Here is a 23,127-nt window from a genome sequence, read left to right on the forward strand (position 1 = left end):
AGCGCGAGACAACGCGCAAAAATGGCTGGCTGGCTGGCGGGCTGGCTGGCGGGCTGGCTGGCGAGCCGCCCGGCCGGCCCCCCCCACCCCCCCCACCAGGCAGAGTCCGTTGGCCCGCCCCGCGGCCCCTCCCGCGGCCGCCCGTGAACGTGGCAAAAGAGGCGTCCTGCTCCCCGCTGCCGCCATTTTGGAGGCAGGGAGCGAGCCGCCGAGGGCCACGCCGGGCGAGGAGCTGCCCCCCCGGCCCGCGGCAGAAGGACGCGCCGCCCGGGACTCGGCGGCGCCCGGTGCGCGGCGGAAGGGGCAGGGGGCACGCTCCGTCGGTAGGCAGCGCGGCGGCCGACGTGGCAGCGCGGAGCGCGGGCGCGGCGCCGCCAGGGCTGCTGGGAGCTGTAGTCGGCGGCGGCGCCGGTCCGGTGCCTCCGCTCATCGCCGCCGAGGCTCCGCGCGCGGCTTTCCCGCCAGGCGCGCGTGGCCAGCCGGGTCGCGGCGCGGGGGGCAGCGGTCTCTGGCGCTTGGGTTCGGTGAGGCCGCGTGCCGTGGCGGGCAGAGGGGACGCGTTGGCACCCGTAGTCCCCGGCGGCGGGGAGGGAGTAGCTGGAGGGCTGGGCTAGGCCGGGCGGCGGCGGCGTCCCGCCGTGGTGGCCTCCCGGCGCTCCCGGGTGTCGGATGCCGCCGCTGGGTGCCCGAAGTGGCTGGGGCAGGTCCGGAGGCGTGGGGCGGGGGGTGCTCTGGCAGGTAGGGCGGGGGTGCCGCTGAAGTGTTTGCCGGCTGGGGGCGGCGGCTGTCGGCGGGATCCGCGCCGCTCGGCCTGGCCTACCGGCCTGGGCCGCCCCGCTCTGGCGGTCCATCATCGCCGGGACCCTGCGGGGCGGCTGCCGGCCCGACCGCGGGTGTTTGCGCCTGTAGGGTCCCCGGGCCGAGCTCCGGGAGCCGTCCCGAGACCTGCCCCCTGGACGGCACGCCTGGGGCTGCACGGGGTCGGCCCCTCACTGGGCTCAGTCCTGGGGAGCAGCTGCTTTGCTGACCCTGCTATGGGCATTCTGGCTTATTCCTCTTTTTCTGAACTATTTTGTCCTTCTAAAGGGCAGCAGCGGCTCATGTCCTCCCTGCTGACAGTAACATGCTCTGGGGCTTTTTTGTAACAGTGAGAGTCGGTGGGCTACAAGTGCAGATCAGGGTCGTCCTTGCTGCCTCGGCAGTGCAAGCACACGAATGGACCAGCACTCCTTAGACTTTCCAGGTGGCTGGTCCTTGTACCTACTTGCTACGTCACTTATATTGTTCTGCTCTTGTGAGTCACCCTCCGAGTGACTGAGCTTCTTCCAGGCACCGTGTAGAGAGCCTTGGGCCTTGCAGCTAGGGATGGAAATGCTGGTCCTGGTAAACCTGTGTGGTTTCAGCTTGAATTAGCATGATTGGCAGTGGAAATCCTCACCCTCGAGGATCTGTTAGTATCTGATAGAAGTGATGCTTCGGGAGGCTTACTAGTTATTATAATGTCTCTGGAGGCATTGCTGAAGTGATTTGCTATTTATATGATTGATTTATTTTTATTGTCACATGAAAAAAGCTTCTTTTGGGGAAAGCCTCTGAGAGCTGTTGTGTCAAATGTGATACAGCTATTGGTGCAAATTGGTAGAATGCGTGTGGTTTTGTTCAGCTGTTTCTTTGATGGTTTTATGTAGTCATGTAACATTGTGTATTAGATCAGTAGTTTTCTAACTGTGGTCATCAGTGATCTGGAACTAAGTGGTCTGTGGAGCTACGTAAGCTTTGTGATATTTAAAAATAAATATTTGATAGTAGGGATACCTGTGGTCTGGAACAAATCCCAAAGGTTGGCAATGGCACTAAGAATGGGGGAACAAAATAATTCTGAGAGATTAGGAAGTTTTTAGAAGAGTGAAACTTCCTATATTTATGGTATCTATGGGCTAAGATGACCCTTTCTGCACCAGTCTCAAGACAAGGCCAACCCCTTCTGGCATACCTGGTGTTTCGAGCTAGCTTGGTACAGTGTTAGGTCTGAAGAATACTTTTTTCCTTAAAAAAAAGGTGAAAAAGTGATGCAGGTGTTGTGATTAACATTATTTATTCTATGAATATAAAACAGGCATAGGAGAGTTCCGTTCTCTTTTTTTTTTTTTTCTCTTTCCTCATTACCTCTCTTTAAGACTTTAGACCTTAGAACAAGTCACTTAACACCAGGTGATTAACTGATGATCCCCCTATGCCTGCCCTTTGCATTCTGTGAGACTTTTCATGTCCTCGGGGACCTGCCTGCATTTATCAGACCAGACTTGGAAGGAAGTGTTGTCCCTGACTTCGTGCTCTCCCTTTCTAAAATGGAATAAACCGATGTGAGGGCTTTTTCAGATGAAACTTTAATATACTGACAGTTCAACTCTGGTTTTGTTTTCATTTTTTACAATGTTGTCTTTTTGATTGATGTCAGCCTCAGTCTTTAATAGCTGAAGGTGGTTTTTTTTGTAATTTTATTTCTTGCTTTTGTCTTGGTCATTCTGGTTTTAATCTCTCTTGTTTGCATCTTTATGAATTCTTGGGCTTTTTTTCCCTTTGACTCTCTCCTGTTGAATAGAAGCATGTATCTGTGAATCTGACTTATCAGTTCATGCAAACTAGGGTGTAACGTTTTATTTGAAGAGGTTGTTACACTGGGAAGGGCTCCAAACAATTGATTTGTTCAAATAAATAAATAAACGACTGCTCCTTATTCTGGACAGTTGTCAGCTTGTGCTTAGCCATTAACAGTGTGTGTTAAAATAGTTATGCCTATTATGATTAAAGATGAGAAGTTCAATAGTGTTTGAATTTAGTATTCCAGCTGTGGTTTTGTTTCATTTTAGGCTCTGTTTAGAGTATAGTTTTGCCTCTTAGGGTTCTTAAGTATACTATGTTTTTTCGAGGTGGTTTTTTTTGGTGGTTTTTTTTTGTTACCAGGAACGTCTACTGAAATACAAGAAGGGGTTAATTAAGGATGACTGAAAATATGGCCTCATAACCTCTGAAGTATGACTGGTTTCTAGATAATGTGTCTTTATCCATGTGAAATTTGTTAATCTCCATTTGTAGGTAATCTTATTGCTAACTGAATTTCTATATTTTAGAGTAATTACCCGAGGAATGCTTTTGAAATATGGTGTTGTTGTTAAGATTATTGCAAAATATTAGTGCAAATGTAATTATTTCCTATTAAATTTAAGTCAAAAGAGGAATAATTTGCCAGTTCAGCCTTTTAGTCTCCAAATCAAATTGTTTCGCTCCTGCTTTTGACACAAGCCCTGTTAAAATTTTCAGTCAGAATGTTAGTGTGGTTTTCCCTTCAGTATAATAAACAGGCCTTGCATTTGTGAATGAGGCTAATGGCTGAGATTTGGCTTTAGGTTAATAGATGAGATTCAGCTGGTGAAAATCAGTAAAATATAGTTACCAGTCAACTAGGCATAGAACTTGTGGGTATACTGTATATTTGTTGTGTAATGTGGGAGGTTTAACATAATTCTTATAGTGACTTCATTAGTACTAATAAGGTTTTTTTTTTAATCAAATAATTGATGGAAGTCTTAACACATTTCATGGTTCTACTTCTTAAAGGGGTTATTTTAACAATGACTGATCATTGGGAATGTGTTTTTTCTGTGTTTTCCTGTAATTCTGTTTTCCATATCCCTTCTTTTTTATTTTCAGACAAGCATAAGCCAAGATTTTCTTCTAATACATGGGGCAAGATTATCAAATATGTGAAATCGATTTATGTTCACAAATCACTAGGTGGCAGTACTGCTGTTATTTTCACGTAGTTGCACTTGCTTCCATTTGCCTGCTCCTTTATCCTTAAATTTCATAATACAAAATATTCTAGTTAGCAAGGAGGCACAAAAGTCACTTAAGTTAGGCTGAATTTTTGAGGTGCTGCTTGCTGCAAATTATGTGTTTGTGGATTGGACTATGAAGACTTACTAATATTGCTGGTTTTATTTTTTTAATATCACTGAAAAGAAAGATCAGTTCCACACCCACCAGTCATTAACAATTTGTAGGCTGATCTTACTGGAGAACTTTTTCCCTGCAAATCCCATAAGGGAAGTTGGAAATCCACATTGGAAACTTTGTTGAGGACTGAGCACTGATAAAGACTGGATTGCTTGGGTTTTTCCCCGCTGTGTTCTTCCACCCCAGTGCTTCCCTACTTCTCTCATATAACTGGTTTCAGGTAGGCATTTATATTCAAGTGTTAAACCATATATCCTGTAGGATCATTTTTACACCTATTGTACTTTTCCCCACCCCCCTTTCCCACCCCCTTTCCCCTTCTCATTTTAAAGTTGAGAAAGAAACTATAGTGTTAGTTACATTTCTACACTAATTCCTAGCTTTCCACATGTCAAGTTACTTTTGGGAGGGTTGTTTGTTCCCTTCACCCCAGCTCCCAGCTTTAATAGCTCTGTGAAGCTTTGAAAAAAGCTTTGTATGGAGTTTTTCAAAATCTGCTCTGTGGAACTTTTTCAGTAATTCTGCATGGCCGCAGTATTTATTTTAAGTAGGAAGTACCTCTCACCAGTTTTTAATCATGGCATTAGGTGAAACTGAGCAGCAGATTAAAAGAGCCTTGATAAAATGTTTCTAGGAGGTTTTGGCCAGTGATTACTTTAGTTGCACAATGGAAAATTCTTTCCTGCTTTGCACTGTATAATTGGAAGAAGAACAACTTTAGAAATACTTCTGTGAGGAGCAATGTAAATTCCTGTAGCTTGATTAAAAGACAAAATCTTATTGTAGATTCTTCCACTTAGTGAAGTTTAACAGAAGACTGTGCAGTTCCATTCGAAGGCATGATGAGGTGCAAGGACAGTCTGTTCCCCACCAGGCAATTACTGACCCTTTCTTCCCATCTGAAGAGAAGCTTTTAAATTAGTTGAAGAGGTATGGGGAACCTAAAATCCCTCTGTCATAAGAGTTTTCATGAAGAGTGCTGCACATAAACCATGTCTACTTGCTTTCTGAGGCTGGACTAAACCGTTTAATCCCAAATCACTATGCAAAGTATACTGATTTGTCAGAGGGACTACAGTTTCTCCTATGTGATTATAATGCTTTCATTTGTTTTTGAGACTCTTCGTAAGCTTGTCAAGACTAATATTGACATCCTACTTCCTGGACTTTTCAATTTGGTAATAACAGTAATTTTTCCTCCATATTAAATCTAAGAGTTGTATATGCATTTAAAATGACAGTGAGGCAATGAGGGTTGGTTTGTTGTTTTTTTTTTTTTTTAGAGAGGGGAATACCCCTCTTTTGTAGATGGACTTCTTTTTGTTTATACATGGTTATTTTTACTCAACATATTATCTAAGCCTTTTCCTCTGTAAATTGTTGAAGGGAATAAGCTGGCAGTTCTCAGTAGCTGCTTATGTAATGGATATGGTGAAAGTATTTGAGTCTGTCTATTTTTCATACATCTAATTACTTTATACAGGATTTTTATTTTATTAAAATTTCCTTATGAATTGTTACCTCAGAGAGTGGTACAAATCATTGCTGTCTGTTTTACCACACTTGGGAGGAAGCAGGGGTTTTTTGTTAGCTGCCTCTGCTCTGAAGAACAAAAATCTCTAGGTGTTTATGAAAGTTTTAATTTTTTCCCCTCTCCTTTTCTTCTCCTAAACCCTTTTACATTAATTTAAGATTTCTAAATAAGCATATAGCTTTACTTTTCTAGAGGTAGTATATTTTAAAGGTTTACTCAAAGATGTTAAAAGATACTTCTAACATAATCTGGCCTTCAAAATAAAAGCCAAAGTTTTTGATTACTGTCACTTCTGATAGTGTCACCAGAGCATTATAGTATTTGGATTTTACAGTAATTTAGCAGCAGTCCTGGCTGACCGGGGAGGTCCCGACAGATTGGAAATTGGCCAGTGTGACGCCCGTCTATAAGAAGGGTCGGAAGGATGATCCGGGAAATTACAGGCCTGTCAGCTTGACTTCGGTGCCCGGGAAGCTGATGGAGCAGCTCATCCTGAGTACCATCACACAACACATGCGGGACAACCAGATGATCAGGCCCAGTCAGCATGGGTTTATGAAAGGCAGGTCCTGCTTGACAAACCTGATCTCCTTCTACGACAGGGCGACCCACTTATTGGATGAGGGAAAGGCTGTGGATGTTGTCTACCTTGGCTTAAGTAAGGCCTTTGACACCATTTCCCACAGCATTCTCCTGTAAAAACTGGCTGCTCATGGCTTGGATGGGCACATGCTTTGCTGGGTGAAAAACTGTCTGGATGGCCGGGCCCAAAGAGTTGTGGTGAACGGAGTTAAATCCAGTTGGCGGCCGGTCACGAGTGGTGTCCCCCAGGGCTCGGTTTTGGGGCCACTCCTGTTTAACATCTTTATTGATGATCTAGACGAGGGGATCGAGTGCACCCTTAGTAAGTTTGCAGATGACACCAAGCTGGGTGGGAGTGTTGATCTGCTTGAGGGTAGGGAGGCTCTGCAGAGAGACCTGGACAGGCTGGAGCGATGGGCTCAGGCCAACTGGAGGAGTTTCAATAAGGCCGAATGCTGGGTGCTGCACTTGGGCCACAACAACCCCCAGCAGCGCTACAGGCTTGGGGAAGAGTGGCTGGAGAGCTGCCAGTCAGAGAGGGACCTAGGGGTGTTGATTGACAGCCGGCTGAACATGAGCCAGCAGTGTGCCCAGGTGGCCAAGAAGGCCAATGCTATCCTGGCTTGCATCAAAAATAGCGTGGCCAGCAGGGACAGGGAAGTGATCTTACCCCTGTACTCGGCACTGGTGAGGCCGCATCTCGATTCCTGTGTTCAGTTTTGGGCCCCTCACTACAAAAAGGACATTGAATGACTCGAGCGTGTCCAGAGAAGGGCAACGAAGCTGGTGAAGGGTCTGGAGCACAGGTCATACGAGGAGCGGCTGAGGGAACTGGGGTTGTTTAGTGTGGAGAAGAGGAGGCTGAGGGGAGACCTCATCGCCCTCTACAACTACCTGACAGGAGGTTGCAGAGAGCTGGGGATGAGTCTCTTTAACCAAGTAACAAGCGATAGGACAAGAGGAAATGGCCTCAAGTTGCGCCAGGGAAGGTTTAGACTAGATATTAGGAAGCATTTCTTTACAGAACGGGTTGTTGGGCGTTGGAATGGGCTGCCCAGGGAGGTGGTGGAGTCCCCATCCCTGGAGGTGTTTAAGAGTCGGGTCGACGTAGCGCTGAGGGATCTGGTGTAGTTGGGAACTGTCAGTGTTGGGTTGATGGTTGGACTGGATGATCTTCAAGGTCTTTTCCAACCTAGACGATTCTGTGATTCTGTAATTGTCTGTACTAGAAAACTTCTTCAGTGTAAATTAATTATGGTGTAATTTTATTCAAGTTGGAAGTGAATTTCAGTTGGTTTCATTTGCCTTTTCTGGAGGTTTATTTAGCTGACCCCACAATGCTTCTGCTTTAAGGTGGGCAAGGTTAGAGTTTTCGTCACAGACTCAGGACTCCTGGGCTGGTGCCATGTGTCCCATGGTTCATGGTGTTCAGCAAGGTGCTTGCACTCGGGTGTGATGCTGAGGAGCCTCTGCTGAGCCTGAGGGCGCTGCAACTTCTTGGGTAGCGGTGGTTCTTTGCTGCTGGAAGGCTTCGGCCCTCTCTGGCTTCTTGCTGCGTTTTGCATCCTGTCAGGTGTCAGTGCTGAAAATAACAGGTCCTTATGTGATTTACTACAGCTCAGTAATGCAGCAACATACTACCCCGTAGTTAAGTTTTTCTTGCAATGGGATGTGGGTTTTGCGATCTGTAGTTACTTTTCTGTTATTACTCATCTAAGTAGCATGAGTATATATTCGAAGCAGTAACTGGTCATGCACAGTAAGGTTTTTAGAAAGAGGCTTGGAGTTTGAGGTATTATGACAGAGCTGAAAATAAAGGGAAGATACAGGAGACATACATGAGACATACTGGATAATTATGTACTTGAGATCAGTCAATTTTTTTTTTTTCTAGAGTTGGCATTTGAATTACCTGCTCTGTTCATGAATGTAAATCCCTGTGTGGTGGCCTTTGCATTCTAGTTTAAAAGCTTTTCCCTTGTTTCTCAAGATATGCTTTTTTTTTTTTTACCTCACAGCTTTTCGTAGCTGAAGGAAAATGATGGAGGAGAGTGGAATAGAGACAACTCCACCTGGCACACCCTCACCAAGCACAGCAGGGGCTGCTGCTGCCGCTGCTACACCTGTCTCATTAGGTACAGAAACTTAGCAACTTGGTAATGTTTATTCATGTCTTTTGAAGTACAGCAGTTCATCCAAAAATGTTGCAATCAGTGTAATTACAGTGCTCTTCTCCAGACGAATTGGAAGAATTTAAATTGTTTCTTAATCATGGAAGTCTGCGTCTTATCTGACATGCATCTTCCACACCAAATATTTTAAACATTTTTTATTTTGGAACTTTTTAATGAAGTCATGTGGATGCATTTGTGTTTTTTAAGGATGTGGGGTCAGGGAAATAATACCTCCCACTACAGTGCACAGTTAGATGACCAACATAGAAGTACAGTCTTGTAGAGGATAATGGTAAACCTGGGTTATCACTTAGTTTTTAATGTTGTGGATGGTAATCAAAACACTTTATCAGATTTTTCATCTGAACACCATGTTCTGAATACCAAATATTTAATTTTCTGACACATCTGGTATTGTTATATTGTCACACTAGTGCAGTGAACTCCAAAGTGGGGTGCCTTTACCCCAGGGGGTGTGCAAGGCAATCCATTGGGATGCAGGAAGAAAATATTAGAACTATTAATATTTATTTTTATCTAAAAAAAAAGAAATTAAGGTTTACTAATATTTAATTTACTGCTTGACATTGATGTCCTCACTCAGTTGGTCCATACTTCGGACATTCACATGTCCTGAGAGAAGAGTGGGTGTTCCATGAAGCAAAGGGGTTGATAGTGGCACCCTCACTCATTTGCTCACTTTCATCATATTGCGACACCTTGCAGTTTGTGTGCCTGCTTAAGTGGATTTATGGATTGTTGTGTAGTTTTAACTATACTATCACAAAATGGACAAGTGACTTAAGAAAGATTCCTGCAAAGAGACCACAGATTGAAAATACTGCTAATAATGCAACCATAAGCAAATAACAAGAAAATGGAAGAGCTGACACTTCTCTGACTCCTCAAACAAGCTCTTTGCCATTGTTTTTAACTCATAATATGGCTGCCAATCTAATCAGATCTGACAAAGTTGGCCAAAAAAAATACAGAATTTTCAAGAGGACTATTTGAAATATAAATTTACATCTGCCATTGTTGATGAACCTCACCCTAAGTGTATGTTGTGCCTTGAGACATTAGCTAAGGATAGTATGAAGTTACTGTGATTAGCAAGACACCTAAAACTAAGCAGGACATGAAAACAAACCTCTACAATTTTTTTGGTAATGTTTCAAGTCATACAGTACTCAATCCAGTACTTAAAAAATTCCAGTAACCTTAATGATAAATCTTTAGAAGCCTCTTTGGAGATTTCTTACCTAATAGTGAAGACAAAAAGCTGTGTATATTGAGGAAACACTCGTTCTTCCTGACACGGTAAAAATGTTTGAAATAATACATGGAAAACAATATGGTGGGAAAGTAAAATGCATTCGTCAGCAAATACTGTTGGAAGACATGTAGAAGACATTGCTGAAGATTTGAAGAAACAAGTATTAGAAGAAACAGCATGGGAGGTTTCCTGTACAGTTGCCTGAAAGTACAGATGTTCCTAAAATGTCTCTGCTTATATTTTTTTGCTAAATTCTGTTTCAGTAATAAAATACTGTTGTGGTGTGAGCCCAGAGGGCAACTGAGCACCACACAGCTGCTCCCTCACTCCTTACCTCTCAGGGGTGGGGAGGAGAAGATTAAAAAAAAAAAAAAGGCTCAGGAATGGAGATGAAGTGGAGGGGACAGGGAGGATGACTTGCCCATTATGGTCACAGGCAAAAGACAGACTAATTAGGGGAAGAAAAAGAACATCAATTAATTTAAAACACCTCAACCACCACTTAATTTAACAATCAAACAGAGTAGGACAGTGAGAAGTATAACCACATCTTAAAAACACCTCCCCCCCGCCAGCTCCCTTCTTCCCAGGCTTAGCTTTGCTCCTGAATTCTCTCCCTCCTCCCCGCCAGTGGCGCAGGGGGCAGGGGATGGGATCTGCAGTCGGTTCCTCACCCATTGTCTCTGCTGCTCCTTCCTCTTCAGGGGGAGGACTCCTCACACTCTTCCCCTGCTCCAGCGTGGGATCTCTCTCACAGGAGGTAGTCCTCCATGAACTTTCTCAGATGTGCATCCTTCCCACAGGCTGCAGCTTTTCCTGAACTGCTCTGTCATGGGTCCCTCCTGTGTGTTCCAATCCTTGCAGTGATGAATTGTTCCAGTGTGGGCTTCCCTCAGAGTCCCGGCCTCCTTTGGGTGTACCCAGCTGCTTTTGCATGGGGTTCTCCATGGGCTGCAGGTGGGCATCTGCTCCACTGGTGACTTCCATGGGTGACAGGGGGACAGCCTGCCCTCTCACCACGGGCTGCAGGGGAGTCTCTGCCCCAGCACACCTCACTGCCTCTTCCTCCTTTCTTCCACTGACCTTGGTGTTCGAGTAGGTGCCTCCTTCCCAACTCCCACTCCTCCTCCCATGTTCCCCTTTCTTAAATACGTTATCACAGAGGTGCGGCCACCATCGCCAGTTGGCTCAGCCTTGGCCAGAGGCAGGTCTGACTTGAAGCCAGTGGGAGCTTCTCATGAGCCACCTCTGTAGCCCCCTCCCCTGCTACCAAACACACCCCCCCACCCCCCGCCACACACAAAAATCCAACACATTCCACCCCTCACCTCTATGAATCACATATTTAAGAATTATTCAAATCCTCATTCATCACAGAATATTCACAGACTTCACTCACATCAACAAAATGCTTCCCCACACAAAAATAAAAATAACATTATCACAATATCAAATGGAAGTACATGTTGCCCCATGTGAGGAATGAACTCATGACCTTCAGATTGAGACTGGTTATACACAACTGCAATCCACCCCTCTTCCCTCCACCACAATTACACCACCTACAATTCCCATCATTATTCCACTAACAGGGTTCAGTCTGTGTTTTGCCCATTACCTCTCCCAATTACTGTCTTATCTTGCATTCCTCCTGCCCTACATTAGGTCCCAAAAAGGACTGTCATGGTTTAAACTAGGCTGGCAGGCAAACACATGATGACATCCTGTAGCACTTTGTTGTCAAATGCTAAAGTAGGGGTGTGCTGGAGAAGATACACCCTCAACAGTAAATGACTTCTTTATTAAAAGCAATGTTTTTATTACAACTATGTGAGTGTATCCACTGATGGAGCAGTTGCCTTGACTAGGATAAGAATGGATTCCAGAGTAAGGTTACAGAGATAGCACCACACATGAAATTTATTCACTGCCTTATTCATAGCCGAGCTATTGCAGCAGAGAAACAAGCCAGAAGTGCACAAAGTGCTACAAGATGTCACCAATGTGGTTAATTTTATAAAAATGGTCTTTAAATAGTACATTTTTTAACAATGTTTTGTAGTGAGATAGGGAGTGACCATGAAATTTTTCTGTATTGCACAGAGGTTTGCTGGTTGTCATGTGGCAAGGTGTTTAAAAGTGTTGTTGAACTTAAATGTGACATGAACATTTTTATTCTACAAAAAGACAGGTCTCCCAGATTCTGTGATATTTTCTGTGATGACAACTGGCTGTCAGTGTGCTACCTAGTAGATATTTTTTTAAAAAATATGCACTCATAATTTATACCCTTCAAGGTAAAGGTGGTGTTTTAACAAGGAGGGATACAGTAACTACTTTTTGTAAGAAAGTCATGCTTTTGAGAGAGCATTTTGAAAATTGATATTTGGAAATGTTTCCATTGTTATGCTATCCTGTTGCCAAAAACAAGGCGAGTATCACATATAAAAACTGTCAGATCTGTACACATAAACTTGCAATTTCCTGACCTCTGTAAAAATCTTCCAGCAAAAAGTTTCAGTAGATTTTGAACCCACTTGTTAAAAATACCAAAGTGCAACACTGATTAGTTTGCAAGAACAATTGATTAACATCAGGGAAGATGGAAATCTGCCAGCTGAATTTCAAGAAAAACCTTTGCATAATTGGTGGGCGGGAATGGGAGACAAATAGCATGATTTAGTAAGCACAGCCAACAATACACTTCTTGCATTCGGATCCATGTATCTTTGTAAGGTATCTTTTTCAGCTATGAAGCTATTAAAGCCAAGTATCGAAATAATCTGAATATAGAACCAGACCTTCATATTGCTGTATCATGAGATGTTAAACCAAGATTTAAAAAATAATAAGGCTTTTTCAATCACACTGCTCACACTAAAAAAATTATTCCTAAATGTATTATATAGTACGTTAACCATTATTAACATACTGTATTACTGTATTAATACTATATTAATAAAACAATTGTCAGTGGGACCATAAAAGTTTTTGTAGTGTTAATAAAAAATTATTTAAATGTTTTTATATTAATCTTTGTCTCATACTTTTAAAATTTCTATTATGTACGTTATATAATATACATAATATACTAGTACAGTAGTACATGTATATAATTTATAAATAATTTTACATATGTTGGGAGGTTGTGTGCTCAAAAATTTTTTACTGTTAGGTGTGTATGTGATAAAGTTTGAAGACCAGTGCATTAGTGCAACTTGGCATATCATTTGACTGTCATTGGTGTTTAGGCTGAGGCTAGTGAGATGCTTGAGCTGATCCAACAGCTTACTACTATAAGAAATGGTACTTTCTGTGTTTCTGACTTAATTTTCTGGCTAAACTTGGTTTAGGGGGCAAAATTGGCTTACCAAGGATCAGTTGAGGGCCAGACTGAAACAGGGATTAGGATGCTGGGTGCCAGAGAAGAGAGGGCTGCCTGGTGCTCAGCGCGTCTCACAGAACCATACCTCTGAAGTAACTCCCACCTTTGCAGATATTATGAGTGTATGTTTTATTCTTAAAGATGGGCACTTCCTGCATCATCATTATTCCTGTTAATTAAGCAGTCACTCAGAAAGAACAGTACTAGTTGGAAATTTCTGAGGTAGACTTCAGCTGCTAAAACGTTGACTCATCTTGTTAAGCTTATCACAAATAGAGTAATGCAAAAGGAAGAGATGTGTCTTACAATATAATGTCACCAAAAATTGAGCACAATTGATGTTGTATGCAAACTCAAGCAGAAGTAAAATTCACTTTGAAGGGAAAAAAGCAGACAGGTGAAAGCTTACTTGTAAAATATCTGAACAATTATATATCTGAGATTAAGACTCAGCATTTCTAAACCTCCTTTTTTTCTCTTTTTTCCTAGCTTTGCCTAGTCCCCTTGCTACACCAAGCATGTCATCTTCTCCCACATACTCACCACCCTTGCCAGCTGGACTGTCTCCACCTCCTCCTCCTATGATGACTTCAGCTTCTCTGCCACTTGTGCCTTCTGCAATGGTTTCTACTGTTGCACCACCTCTAATTACTGCCCCACCTCCTGTTGCCCCTTCAGCTTTTGGTACCTCCATGTCCCAGTTCTCTACACCTTCTCCATTAAGCTCTACTACGGGCCCTGGTGTTCCTGCACCTCCCACTGGTCCCCCCATTTCAGGATTTTCCATGTCTTCAACCTATGACATTACCAGAGGTCATGCTGGTCGAGCACCACAGAGCCCGCTGATGCCATCATTTTCTGCACCTTCAGTCACAGGTAACTTGTGAGTCAGGATGAGGGATCTCCTGGGTGGCTTTTTCTACCACTCTAGTCTAGAGTCCTGAAAGTTCAGCTTCTTTATTATTCTGGGTACACTTAATTAATGTAGCTGCACTGAGAAAAAGGGAGAGTAGCCTTTAAAGTACAGTCATAGTCTAGGACAGAGAGTCCTTGTTAGTAGAGTTCTGCTAGCATTCAGGCCCACAGAAAAATCTTTGTTTGAGAGCTTTATTTTTTGTTAACTTGCACAGGAAAGCCCAGCTAAACATACATACACACACATCTCTTTTGTTTAGATTAGAGAGTCAACTTCAGCTGTTATGTTTCCACAGAATGATAGGATACCTCAGGCTGTAATCTCCTAATTTTCAGGTTTTTGTTCTGAAAAGCTGTCTATAACAAGCTGTCCATCACATGACACCAGCTTCTATTTTCTTGTTTCCAGACACTAAATTGCATTAGGAGAGCTAAAAATACATACCTTCCATGCAAGCATTTGCTGAACTGATGTAATTTTCTGCTAGTGGAATGGAAACTTGGCTCTTCAGCTGCTGTTGGGCCAGGCTTTTACTGTTATTGGTGGTATCTCTTTTAAGTAGTCTGTATTAGGAAAATGTCTAAAAAGACCTATCAGTTTTGCAGTGTGAAGTAAAAATAACTCTTGATTAAGGCTAGTGTGGGAAAATTTGTTAAAATAGGCTTGAGTAATGGGGCAAAGGCTCAAATTTAAAGTTTTTTGGTGTTTGAGTTTCTTTTGTTTTCCTTTAAAATATGTAAAGTTATTCATTTGTTTGCTCCTTTTTCTATTGTTACTTAATTTCTAGCACTCAGAGTTAGAAAATTTCCTACTTCTCTCTCTTATTATGTATGAGAACACTCCTATCTCTTTGTTCAGAGAGCAACACCCATTCCTCTTTTTCCTCTACCAAAGGCTTATTATGAAAATCTGAATACAGTAAAAAGCACCACTGTTAAAATAACCTGCTAAGAAAAAATCATTGTTTAATTTTGTACATAATGTGCAGGCAGTTTCAGTTCTATTAGCAGATATTGTTGAACTCATTTACAGTAGTTATATCTGCTAACCTTTAACAATTAGAATTGTTCTGGGACCTTCAAGAAATAAAGTGAATCAGCCTCGTATTCTTCTGTTCTTCCTGCTCATTTTCCTGTTAAACAATTGCATGTTGCCACAGTGTAATGAAGTAAGGGCAGTAAAATAAATGAACACTTGTGTTTTATTTTTCCCTCTTACTAGGTGTTTTGGCAGATCCTATTACTCAACAAGCAACTTTCTCATCACCTTTGGCTCCTGGAACTGGTTCTGCAATTACTTTTCCTGAGGAGAATGAAGACCCCAGAGTATCTACTGCCCAAGCTGGAGCACCTGCTGGAGGACTGTGGGGGTTTATAAAGGTATGGGGTTTTGTCTGTAACCCTTCACGAGGATTTACCATTTTTTACTGACTATAGTAAGACCTGTCTTTTAAATGCATGTTGCTATAAGTCCTATAAATCCTGTCTTTTCACCAGCCTCATGTGCAAAGTGGCTGTTTTTAATGGTGTTTGCTGAAACTATGCTTTTGTTCTTCCTCTGTATAGAATAGGGAGGACTACACAAATGCAGGTTTTCTCGGTTGATTTTAGTGATTGTGAGACAAAGGCTGGCATACCTAACAGGTTCTATCATATTTTTTTAAATCAAATGAAGCTTTAGAACCTCTTTAAGACCTGAAAGCTAATTTTTACTTCACAGCAACTGAATACAGAAAAAGATAGTCTTTTTTACCTCTCCAGAATTCTTTGCATATCCTGTTTCTTTATCATTTCCTAATGAACTGTCTTTGGTTTTGATGGGGTGCAAGTCCTGCCTATTCTATAACAAGCATCTTCCAGGAGAGACAAATACATATTTCTTCCACCAAAGAACAGTTTACCTAAGATGTGTCTAAGATGTTTTGTAGGGTTTTTCTATTCTGCTAGAAGGCATGGACTATACAGTGCAGAACAGATACTCCTTGTGGTGTCATCTCTGCATGATTAGAAAATAAGCATTTCATTTACTAGTAGAATTTCATTTACTTTTTGGAGCTGTGACAAATGCTACATATAAGTAGCATCATGAGGATTTTGGCAAAAAGATCGAAGGACAGTGTATGAAAGCTGAACCATCTTCAAGGGCAACACCTTTTGCTGTACTGTGTCATACTAATCATGAAGCAAGAATCAAAAAGATTGGTGTCCCAATGGGATTGCAGAGTTTTGGAGGGTCTTTCAAGCCCTTTTGAACATGAAAAACTGGGAGAAAAAGTTGTGTTGAGCCCTCCCTTACTCCAGGAATGCTCTTAAAGAGCAAGATTAATCCTCCATTGGTACTGTGAGAGCAGAGTTATCATGCTGCCATTTTCAAGGAGAGATGTCTTCTCATGATCATAAAAACACATGTTCTGTCTTCCTTTAAATAATAATGTTCTTCTCTTGGTCATCATATTCCTCTTAATATTTGCAATAGATGGTAATATTCCAGAAGAGAACATTTTTTCGTGTAACATGACTCTGTAGTCCTTTTGAAAGTACCAGAGCTTGCAATTGCAAAGTAGTTGTAAAACCAATTTCATCCACATTACTGTTGCCTTTATACTAGTGGGATCCAAAACGTGTCCTGTTTCTATTTATGGAGAAGCTCTGTATCATTGACTTCAATAATAAAATCTAGATTTTGGTTGAAGTATTAACTGTTCCATGTGCTCTCTGTGTCAGTGACCTCTTTTTGAGAATTTCCTAGGTGGAAAAATGAGGAATCACTAATTATACTGAAGCCACTGAAGCCATCGAGTTCCTGATGTGTGTAAGCACACATCAAACTCTGTATTTTTTAAAGATCAGCGAGAATCTGGGAAACTAGCTGGTAATGATTACAGAAGTGCATCTTGGATTCCCAGTTGAAGAGCTTACACAGTAGTTGCAGTGGTTATCTTTATTTCTGTTCTTGAAATAATTTGAACTACCCATTTTCCTCTGCTGTTCCTAAGAAATGATACACATTTCTTCCAGATTTCCTTCAAACTAGATAATATTCAAGACTGTGACAATCTAAAATTGACAAATTAATGGTCCAGAATTGAATGAGACTCACTCAGTTCCTTTGATCTGTCAAAGATGGCTGGACAGTCTTGTAGCAGTTCCAAGACTGTTTTCTACATAATTTGTCAGAGGTAAAGTTGGATAATATTGCTCTTGTTGCACCTGCTAGCTTGCATATTTGACTGTTTGAGCAAGGAAGACAACCAGGACCTGAATTTTCAAAATCTTTGTGTCTGCCGATGTGGAAGATTCTCCATTTGAGCTATTTGGATTTATGCTGACTTAGAATTGACTTCATAGAAATTTTAGACAGCTGCATTATGGTTCACAGTGTTGTGATAACTTTATGTTTTGCATTGGTATAAAACTGTGGATTATTTCTCCCTGCTTGTGTTAGGTTGATGAACATAAAGGCATCTTCCATAGATAGAAAAAGCAACTTCTTGCTGCTCAGGAACCTGATTATCTGCAGGAGATGTATAATCACTTCCTGTTAGTTAGGCAGCCAGGCTGCTGATTGGAGAAGCATTGCTTGGCTTTGTGTTACTAGAAAGATGCTAGAACTGGAAATTCCTACTTAAAATGTTTCCGAGGATCTCAGAGCATTCACTCGGTTTTTATTAGAACTGCAGACGAGCTTCAAATTGTGAGAGAGCTGAAGGAGGCATATAAACTTCCCTGTTCTTGATGTCATCCTGTGGGTACATGAGTAGTTTACTCAGTGAATGCTGCCATTCAGAAAAGTCTTGTGTTATATTAATGAGAAACAAGTGGCTACAGTGGGCTCTGGCTTGGAAAAGTTTAATTGTACTAGAGTGAGTAATTGTTTTGTTTTCTTTACCAAATTCTGCAGTCAGGCTTAGTGTTCTGCACAGTGGTGAGAAAAGTACCTGAACACAGTAGTGAACTGTTTCAGTGTGAGGCATGGTATAAGATAATCATTATTAGTAGCTACAAAATATCTCAGTAGTTGTAGAAGTGTGGGGATTTTTTTTCTTTGTTAAGCTTACTACAAAGAAATAGAAAGCATGGGCCTTTGAGCAACCTGATCTAGTGGAAGGTATCCCTGCCTGTGGATCTTTAACATCCGATCCAAGCCAAAACATTCTATGATGAGAAAGAAGCTTTGCTGAGTAAAAGTTACTCTGAGATGATTAAAACTACTCTGACTCTGCAGTTCTCTGAAATACTGTGTAGGTGTATTAAGCAAACACTTTCTGGAAAAATGTATGTGCACAGTGCTGTCCTGTTTAATGCTTGTCGTTTAGTGAAACAAATATAAGCATATGCAGTTTTAATATTAGACTGAAAGCAGTCTTTTTAATAAAGAAATTTTATAAAATGTTTCTGTGAAATAGTTTCCATTGCTTTATCTCTGAGTGATTCAGCATTGATACCTTTCTTCTTTTACCCTGTGATCTTATCTGAATTTAAATAAACTTTTGATGAGATACAGACATTCATTAAGATTATTTGCCAGACACAGGACAGTGTTTGTGTTTATATTTAGTGAACTTTTAGGTCTGTCAGCAGCTCCACCTATGATTTGACTGGAGAATGAAGAACATTTTTCCAGCAATGTTTAGAATCTATTTATAAATTGAGGACTTTCAGCTCAATTGCTCTAGAAATATTTGTTAGTAATGGGCCATCCAAAACCAGATTCTATTGTTTTTAAGAAGGTTAGAAAAAAGAGACTCTTCCACTTGATTTATCATAGTCTAAATCTTAACTGCCTAGACTGATGATACCTATAATTATCATTGGGAATCTACAACTTTGCGAAATGATCAAGGCTTCCAGTCCCAGAATACGACCAGGTCAAGTGTGTCGCTCACCATCACCGATGGGGCTGTTTCTGCATTAATGCAGAAGAGGATGGTGAAGATGATATTTGAATGCACTGATAGTCATATCCTGAAGCATTTGTGCTGACAAGTGTCGTACAATAGGTGTTACAAAATGTAAATGTGGTAAGAAAAACACAAGGCAGCTTAATATTTGGTTTTTGGTTAGTTGGTTTTTAACTGTTACATTTTGAGTTTCTTAAAAAAACAGAAGATAATACAGAAATCTGTTTGCTTAAAATTTAGGGTGTAGCTGAGAATCCCATGGTGAAGTCTGTTCTTGATAAAACCAAACATTCAGTGGAGACTATGATCACAACGCTGGATCCTGGCATGGTTCCATATATCAGTAAGTATTTGTGACAAAGTATTAAGTAATACATGTAAATATTAGAAAGGTTGATATAATAGCACACTACTTTTACACTTGAAGTTTGTATATGTAGTGTGTTAATTCAAAGTCACAGAACTGTACTGATTTCTCAAGTGTATTGTCCAGTGAAACTTTCACACTGGAGGCTGACTTTTTATGTGTGTCTTGAGGTTTATTGGACTTTTGTACTCCACTATAGTTCAGATAATGACATAGTAATACCTTTTAATTCAGATTGTAAAAGATGAGGAAGTTATAAAGAAATAAAAACAAGGAAGAGACCTTGCCTGTAATTCCTAAGTTGCATACTGTTTTCTCCCACTGAGTCTCTATTTAAACCTTATGGAGTTGAGTTTAAAATACAGTTCTGTTGGGTCCCATGCTTAAATATACTGTGTAAGCTACCTCATTGAAGTTAAAACAAGCCAAAAGGTAGGCATACTCAGAGAAGCATAGGACAGAGGTATTTACATAGCTTTTGAGACTTTCTTCTTTCAGCTGTTCCACTTTTCTAGCCTAATAGTATTTATACTATTTTTAGGAAGTTCAGCAAACCTGAAGCAGTTCCTGAATCAGTTAGTAAGAACGTTAAAATTCTAAAATGCTCTAATGAAATCTGAAGTATTGCTGACCATTGAGCCTGGAAGGAAAAGCATAACATTTCGATTACAGCTTGAAAATTAATAGGAAGGAGGAGCATTGTGGTATTCACCATTTTTTATTTGACTATAGTACATTGCATGTCACATATAACTGACCTGAGATTTCTACTTCATTAAAATGGGGAAGCAAAAGACGTAATTTTTCCAGGGTGATGGTTTGGGTTTGGGTTTTTTTGTCGTTACTTTTTTTGGGGTTTTTTTGATTTTCCTTCCAGCAGTCTGGTAAGCAGTCCTCCTTCTTAGTTGTGCCAGTACTGCCTTTTGTCTCTATGTAGGTGATAAGACTGAGAAGAAACTGTTAAAATGTTTTTGCATTTTGTTTTTCTGAGCTGGACCTATTCTGTGATCCAGCTAACCACGTTGCTGCACTGTTGTACTAATCCAGTGGACAATATGTGGAATAAATGGGGAAGATGATCTAATAATTGAGTAGTATTTAATTGTCTTCCTTAAGGGAAAATACCCCAGCAGCTGACTAGTGAGAAGGTAGTGGGATACACAATCAGTGAGAACGCCAGCCAGCAATGAGAAAGAATTTGAGAGGAGCAGCGGAATGCAATGCAAAGCTACAGTAAATGTTGATTATGCACAATTTGGCAAACTGTATTTAAGGTTTCTATTGCAGTTGTGACCATCCCTTTTCAAAACAGGGTCTGTCAGTACCCAATGACAATTTGGGTAGTTTAACACAGTATGCATTGGACAGAGCAACATTACCTAGAGGAGGAAGTAATTCTAATGAAGTGCTTTGCTTCTAAGATTCAGTTAGAGTAAGTAAATTCAGTGGTTATCTCAAAGTTCTCTAAAGCAGTGTTGGAAGGGGAAAGCATCTGTAAACATCTTGGCCATTAGTATATTGCAGGTTTTTTGTAGTTGCAGATTGTGGAAATACAGCAGAGGTTTGTAAACTTAATATTTACTTCCTTCTAGAAAGGTTTTCTGAGGTCAAGGAAAGCCATGATCTCAACAGTAAGTGGCCCCACTTCACTCTGCTCTCTCTCCACTGCTGCAGTTCCAAACTGATTTCAGATTCCTCATGCCAAAGCCTGAGACTACCAAAGTTTGTGGATGAGGTGGTTGAATTTATTTTTTTCATGTGAGCAAATAGTATTTCTGTAATCTCTTTCTTGAAAAGAACTAAACTGTTTTCATTCACACATTGTGAAGATAACATCTGAGACAAGCACGTGGAATACAAATTTTTTTCTGTCTACACAGGAAATGGCCACCTTGTAAGCATAAACATCAATGCTTTTATAACAAAAGATGACAGGGAATCTTAAATTCTATGTGGACCTGTCATTTGAGTTCATAATACACAAGGTACAATGAAATTTCATGTTCCAGAGTCAGAGCTTAACTTATGTGACAGTTCTGTCTCTGAATTTACCAGGGTATATCTAATTCTTATATTTTAGGTTTTATTATTTTCATATTACCATAATGTGTGACAGATCTTCTCACAAATTGTTTCTTTTAATGCATGTAATATCTTTGTTTCCTTCTGTAGTATCTGTGATAAAGAAAGATACGCTTTTGATGCATGATGATCCTTAACACAAAAGAACATAATTTGTGTTCTACTGTTGCAATAAACAAACATGGGACACATGTTACCATTCTTAAGTTACTATTCAGTAATTTACTAGGTACGTTGTGGGTTAGTTTGTAGTTGTATTAAAAACTCTTTAACAGTTTTTCTATCCCTGGGCACTCAAAGAAGGCTAATTTCAGCAAAAGCCTGCGGTCAATTCAAAGCACTTGTTTACTTATGTTAATTTGATTTCTATCAAGAAAGAATCAATGAAAAAAGAGACAGTATTTTTTTTTAGTCTGGTTGTTAACCAGTGTTTAAAACAATTGCCCAAAGTTCAGTGATGTGTACTCTCCATTCCATTCAGTAAAGCAATTGATAAATGAAAAGTTAAAAAATAGCCCCCAAATCAAATAGAATGTTTTACTATTGTCCTGGCATATCTCTGATGGTTCTTCATAAAAAGATGTTTCCTGTAACTGAAGTCTGATAAGTAATACCAGCCAAAGAATAAATTGTTCTTTTCTTTAAAGTTAAAGCTTCAGGCTTATCATTGTCAGTGGGGGAATTTTTCTTACACAAGAATAAAAGACTTTGTCAACATATGTAATTAGGTGGAGTGTTAGTGTTTAGAAGCAAAACCACTGGGCTCTGTTCTTTTTTCTTTTAAGAGGTAGCTTAACATGGTTTTGTACAGTCAGTGGGCCTGGGAAATGACAAGTTAAAAGGTTCTTTTTTCACTAGTTTGCTAATGTTGTCATAAGAAATGCCCTGCTGCACTACAGAATCACAAAGTGGTGTAGGTTGGAGGGGAGGTCTGGGGGTCATCTTGTCCAACTGCCCTCCTTCATCAGGGCCACCTAGGGCCAGTTGTCCAGGACTGCATGAAGGCAGCTTTTGAATATTTCCAAGGATGGACACTTCAGCACGTCTCTGGGCAACCTGTGCCAGTCCTTAGTCACCCTCACAGTAAAAAAGTTTTTCCGGATGTTTATATGGAAACTCCTGTGTTTCAGTTTGTGCCCACTGCCTCTGGTCCTGTCACTGGGCACCACTGGAAAGAACTTGACTCCATTCTCTTTGCAGCCTCCTTCAGATATTTGTACACATCAGTAAGATCCCCCTGAACCTTTCCTTCTCCAAGCTGAACATTCCCAGCTCTGTCAGTCTTTCCTTATAGAAGAGATGCTCCAGTTCAATGGTTCATCTAGCTCAATATTCTGTCTTCAGCAGAAGCAACAGGAGATGCTGTATGGTAAACGTCAGTAGATCTGGTGACTTCTGCAGTCCTTTCTCCCTGTACTCCTCCATCATCCACAGCCATTGGACTAAGGATGACAAGAGGCATGTTCATACCTATTACTTCTAGTGGCTGCTTGTGGACATGTTGTCCATTAATTTGTCCTTTACACTTGCTGATGCAATTTACTTAACAGCTTTCTCTGATGTCATATTCCATGCTTGAAAAAAGTTTAAGCTGTTCTTAAGAAAGCTTGCCACAGCAGGAACAAATTTTATTGGTTGTTTTTGCATAAATTGACAATAAAAATGATCCAGCTGTGATAGACAGATGTGGGATATAATTGAGCTCATCAATCTTTTGTAGTAGTTCTAGATTTCATTCATGAACTGTTTTGTTTTATTCTAAAAACATTTAGTGAAAACTCATCCTTCTTTATGGAGATACTACCATGTGGAAATCGTTCAGAAATACTTACAGCTTTTTGGTTCCATAGATATGTAATATCTAAAACCAGGATAAAGCTGTAGGGAGGCAGAG

The 23,127-nt window shown here is 40.9% G+C and overlaps 1 protein-coding gene across 5 annotated transcripts in view; it reads left to right on the top strand.

Moving 5' to 3' along the window:
• The first annotated feature begins 200 nt into the window (after positions 1-200).
• Positions 201-23,127, top strand: part of PRRC1 (proline rich coiled-coil 1) — a 33,569-nt gene continuing 10,642 nt past the window's right edge. For 2 of the 5 annotated variants that reach the window (XM_074812037.1, XM_074812041.1), the window contains exons 1-5: positions 396-524; positions 8,152-8,268; positions 13,458-13,844; positions 15,106-15,263; positions 19,025-19,127. In XM_074812037.1, coding sequence (XP_074668138.1) covers positions 8,172-8,268; positions 13,458-13,844; positions 15,106-15,263; positions 19,025-19,127 — 745 coding nt within the window. In that variant the 5' untranslated portion in view covers positions 396-524; positions 8,152-8,171. Of the gene's footprint in view, positions 324-395; positions 525-900; positions 3,097-3,570; positions 4,238-8,151; positions 8,269-13,457; positions 13,845-15,105; positions 15,264-19,024; positions 19,128-23,127 lie in introns of those variants that run through there. The other 3 variants (XM_074812039.1, XM_074812038.1, XM_074812040.1) reach the window with 3 other exon arrangements.

Source organism: Strix aluco, chromosome Z (genome assembly GCF_031877795.1).
Source record: "Strix aluco isolate bStrAlu1 chromosome Z, bStrAlu1.hap1, whole genome shotgun sequence".
NCBI classification, from domain to species: domain Eukaryota; kingdom Metazoa; phylum Chordata; class Aves; order Strigiformes; family Strigidae; genus Strix; species Strix aluco.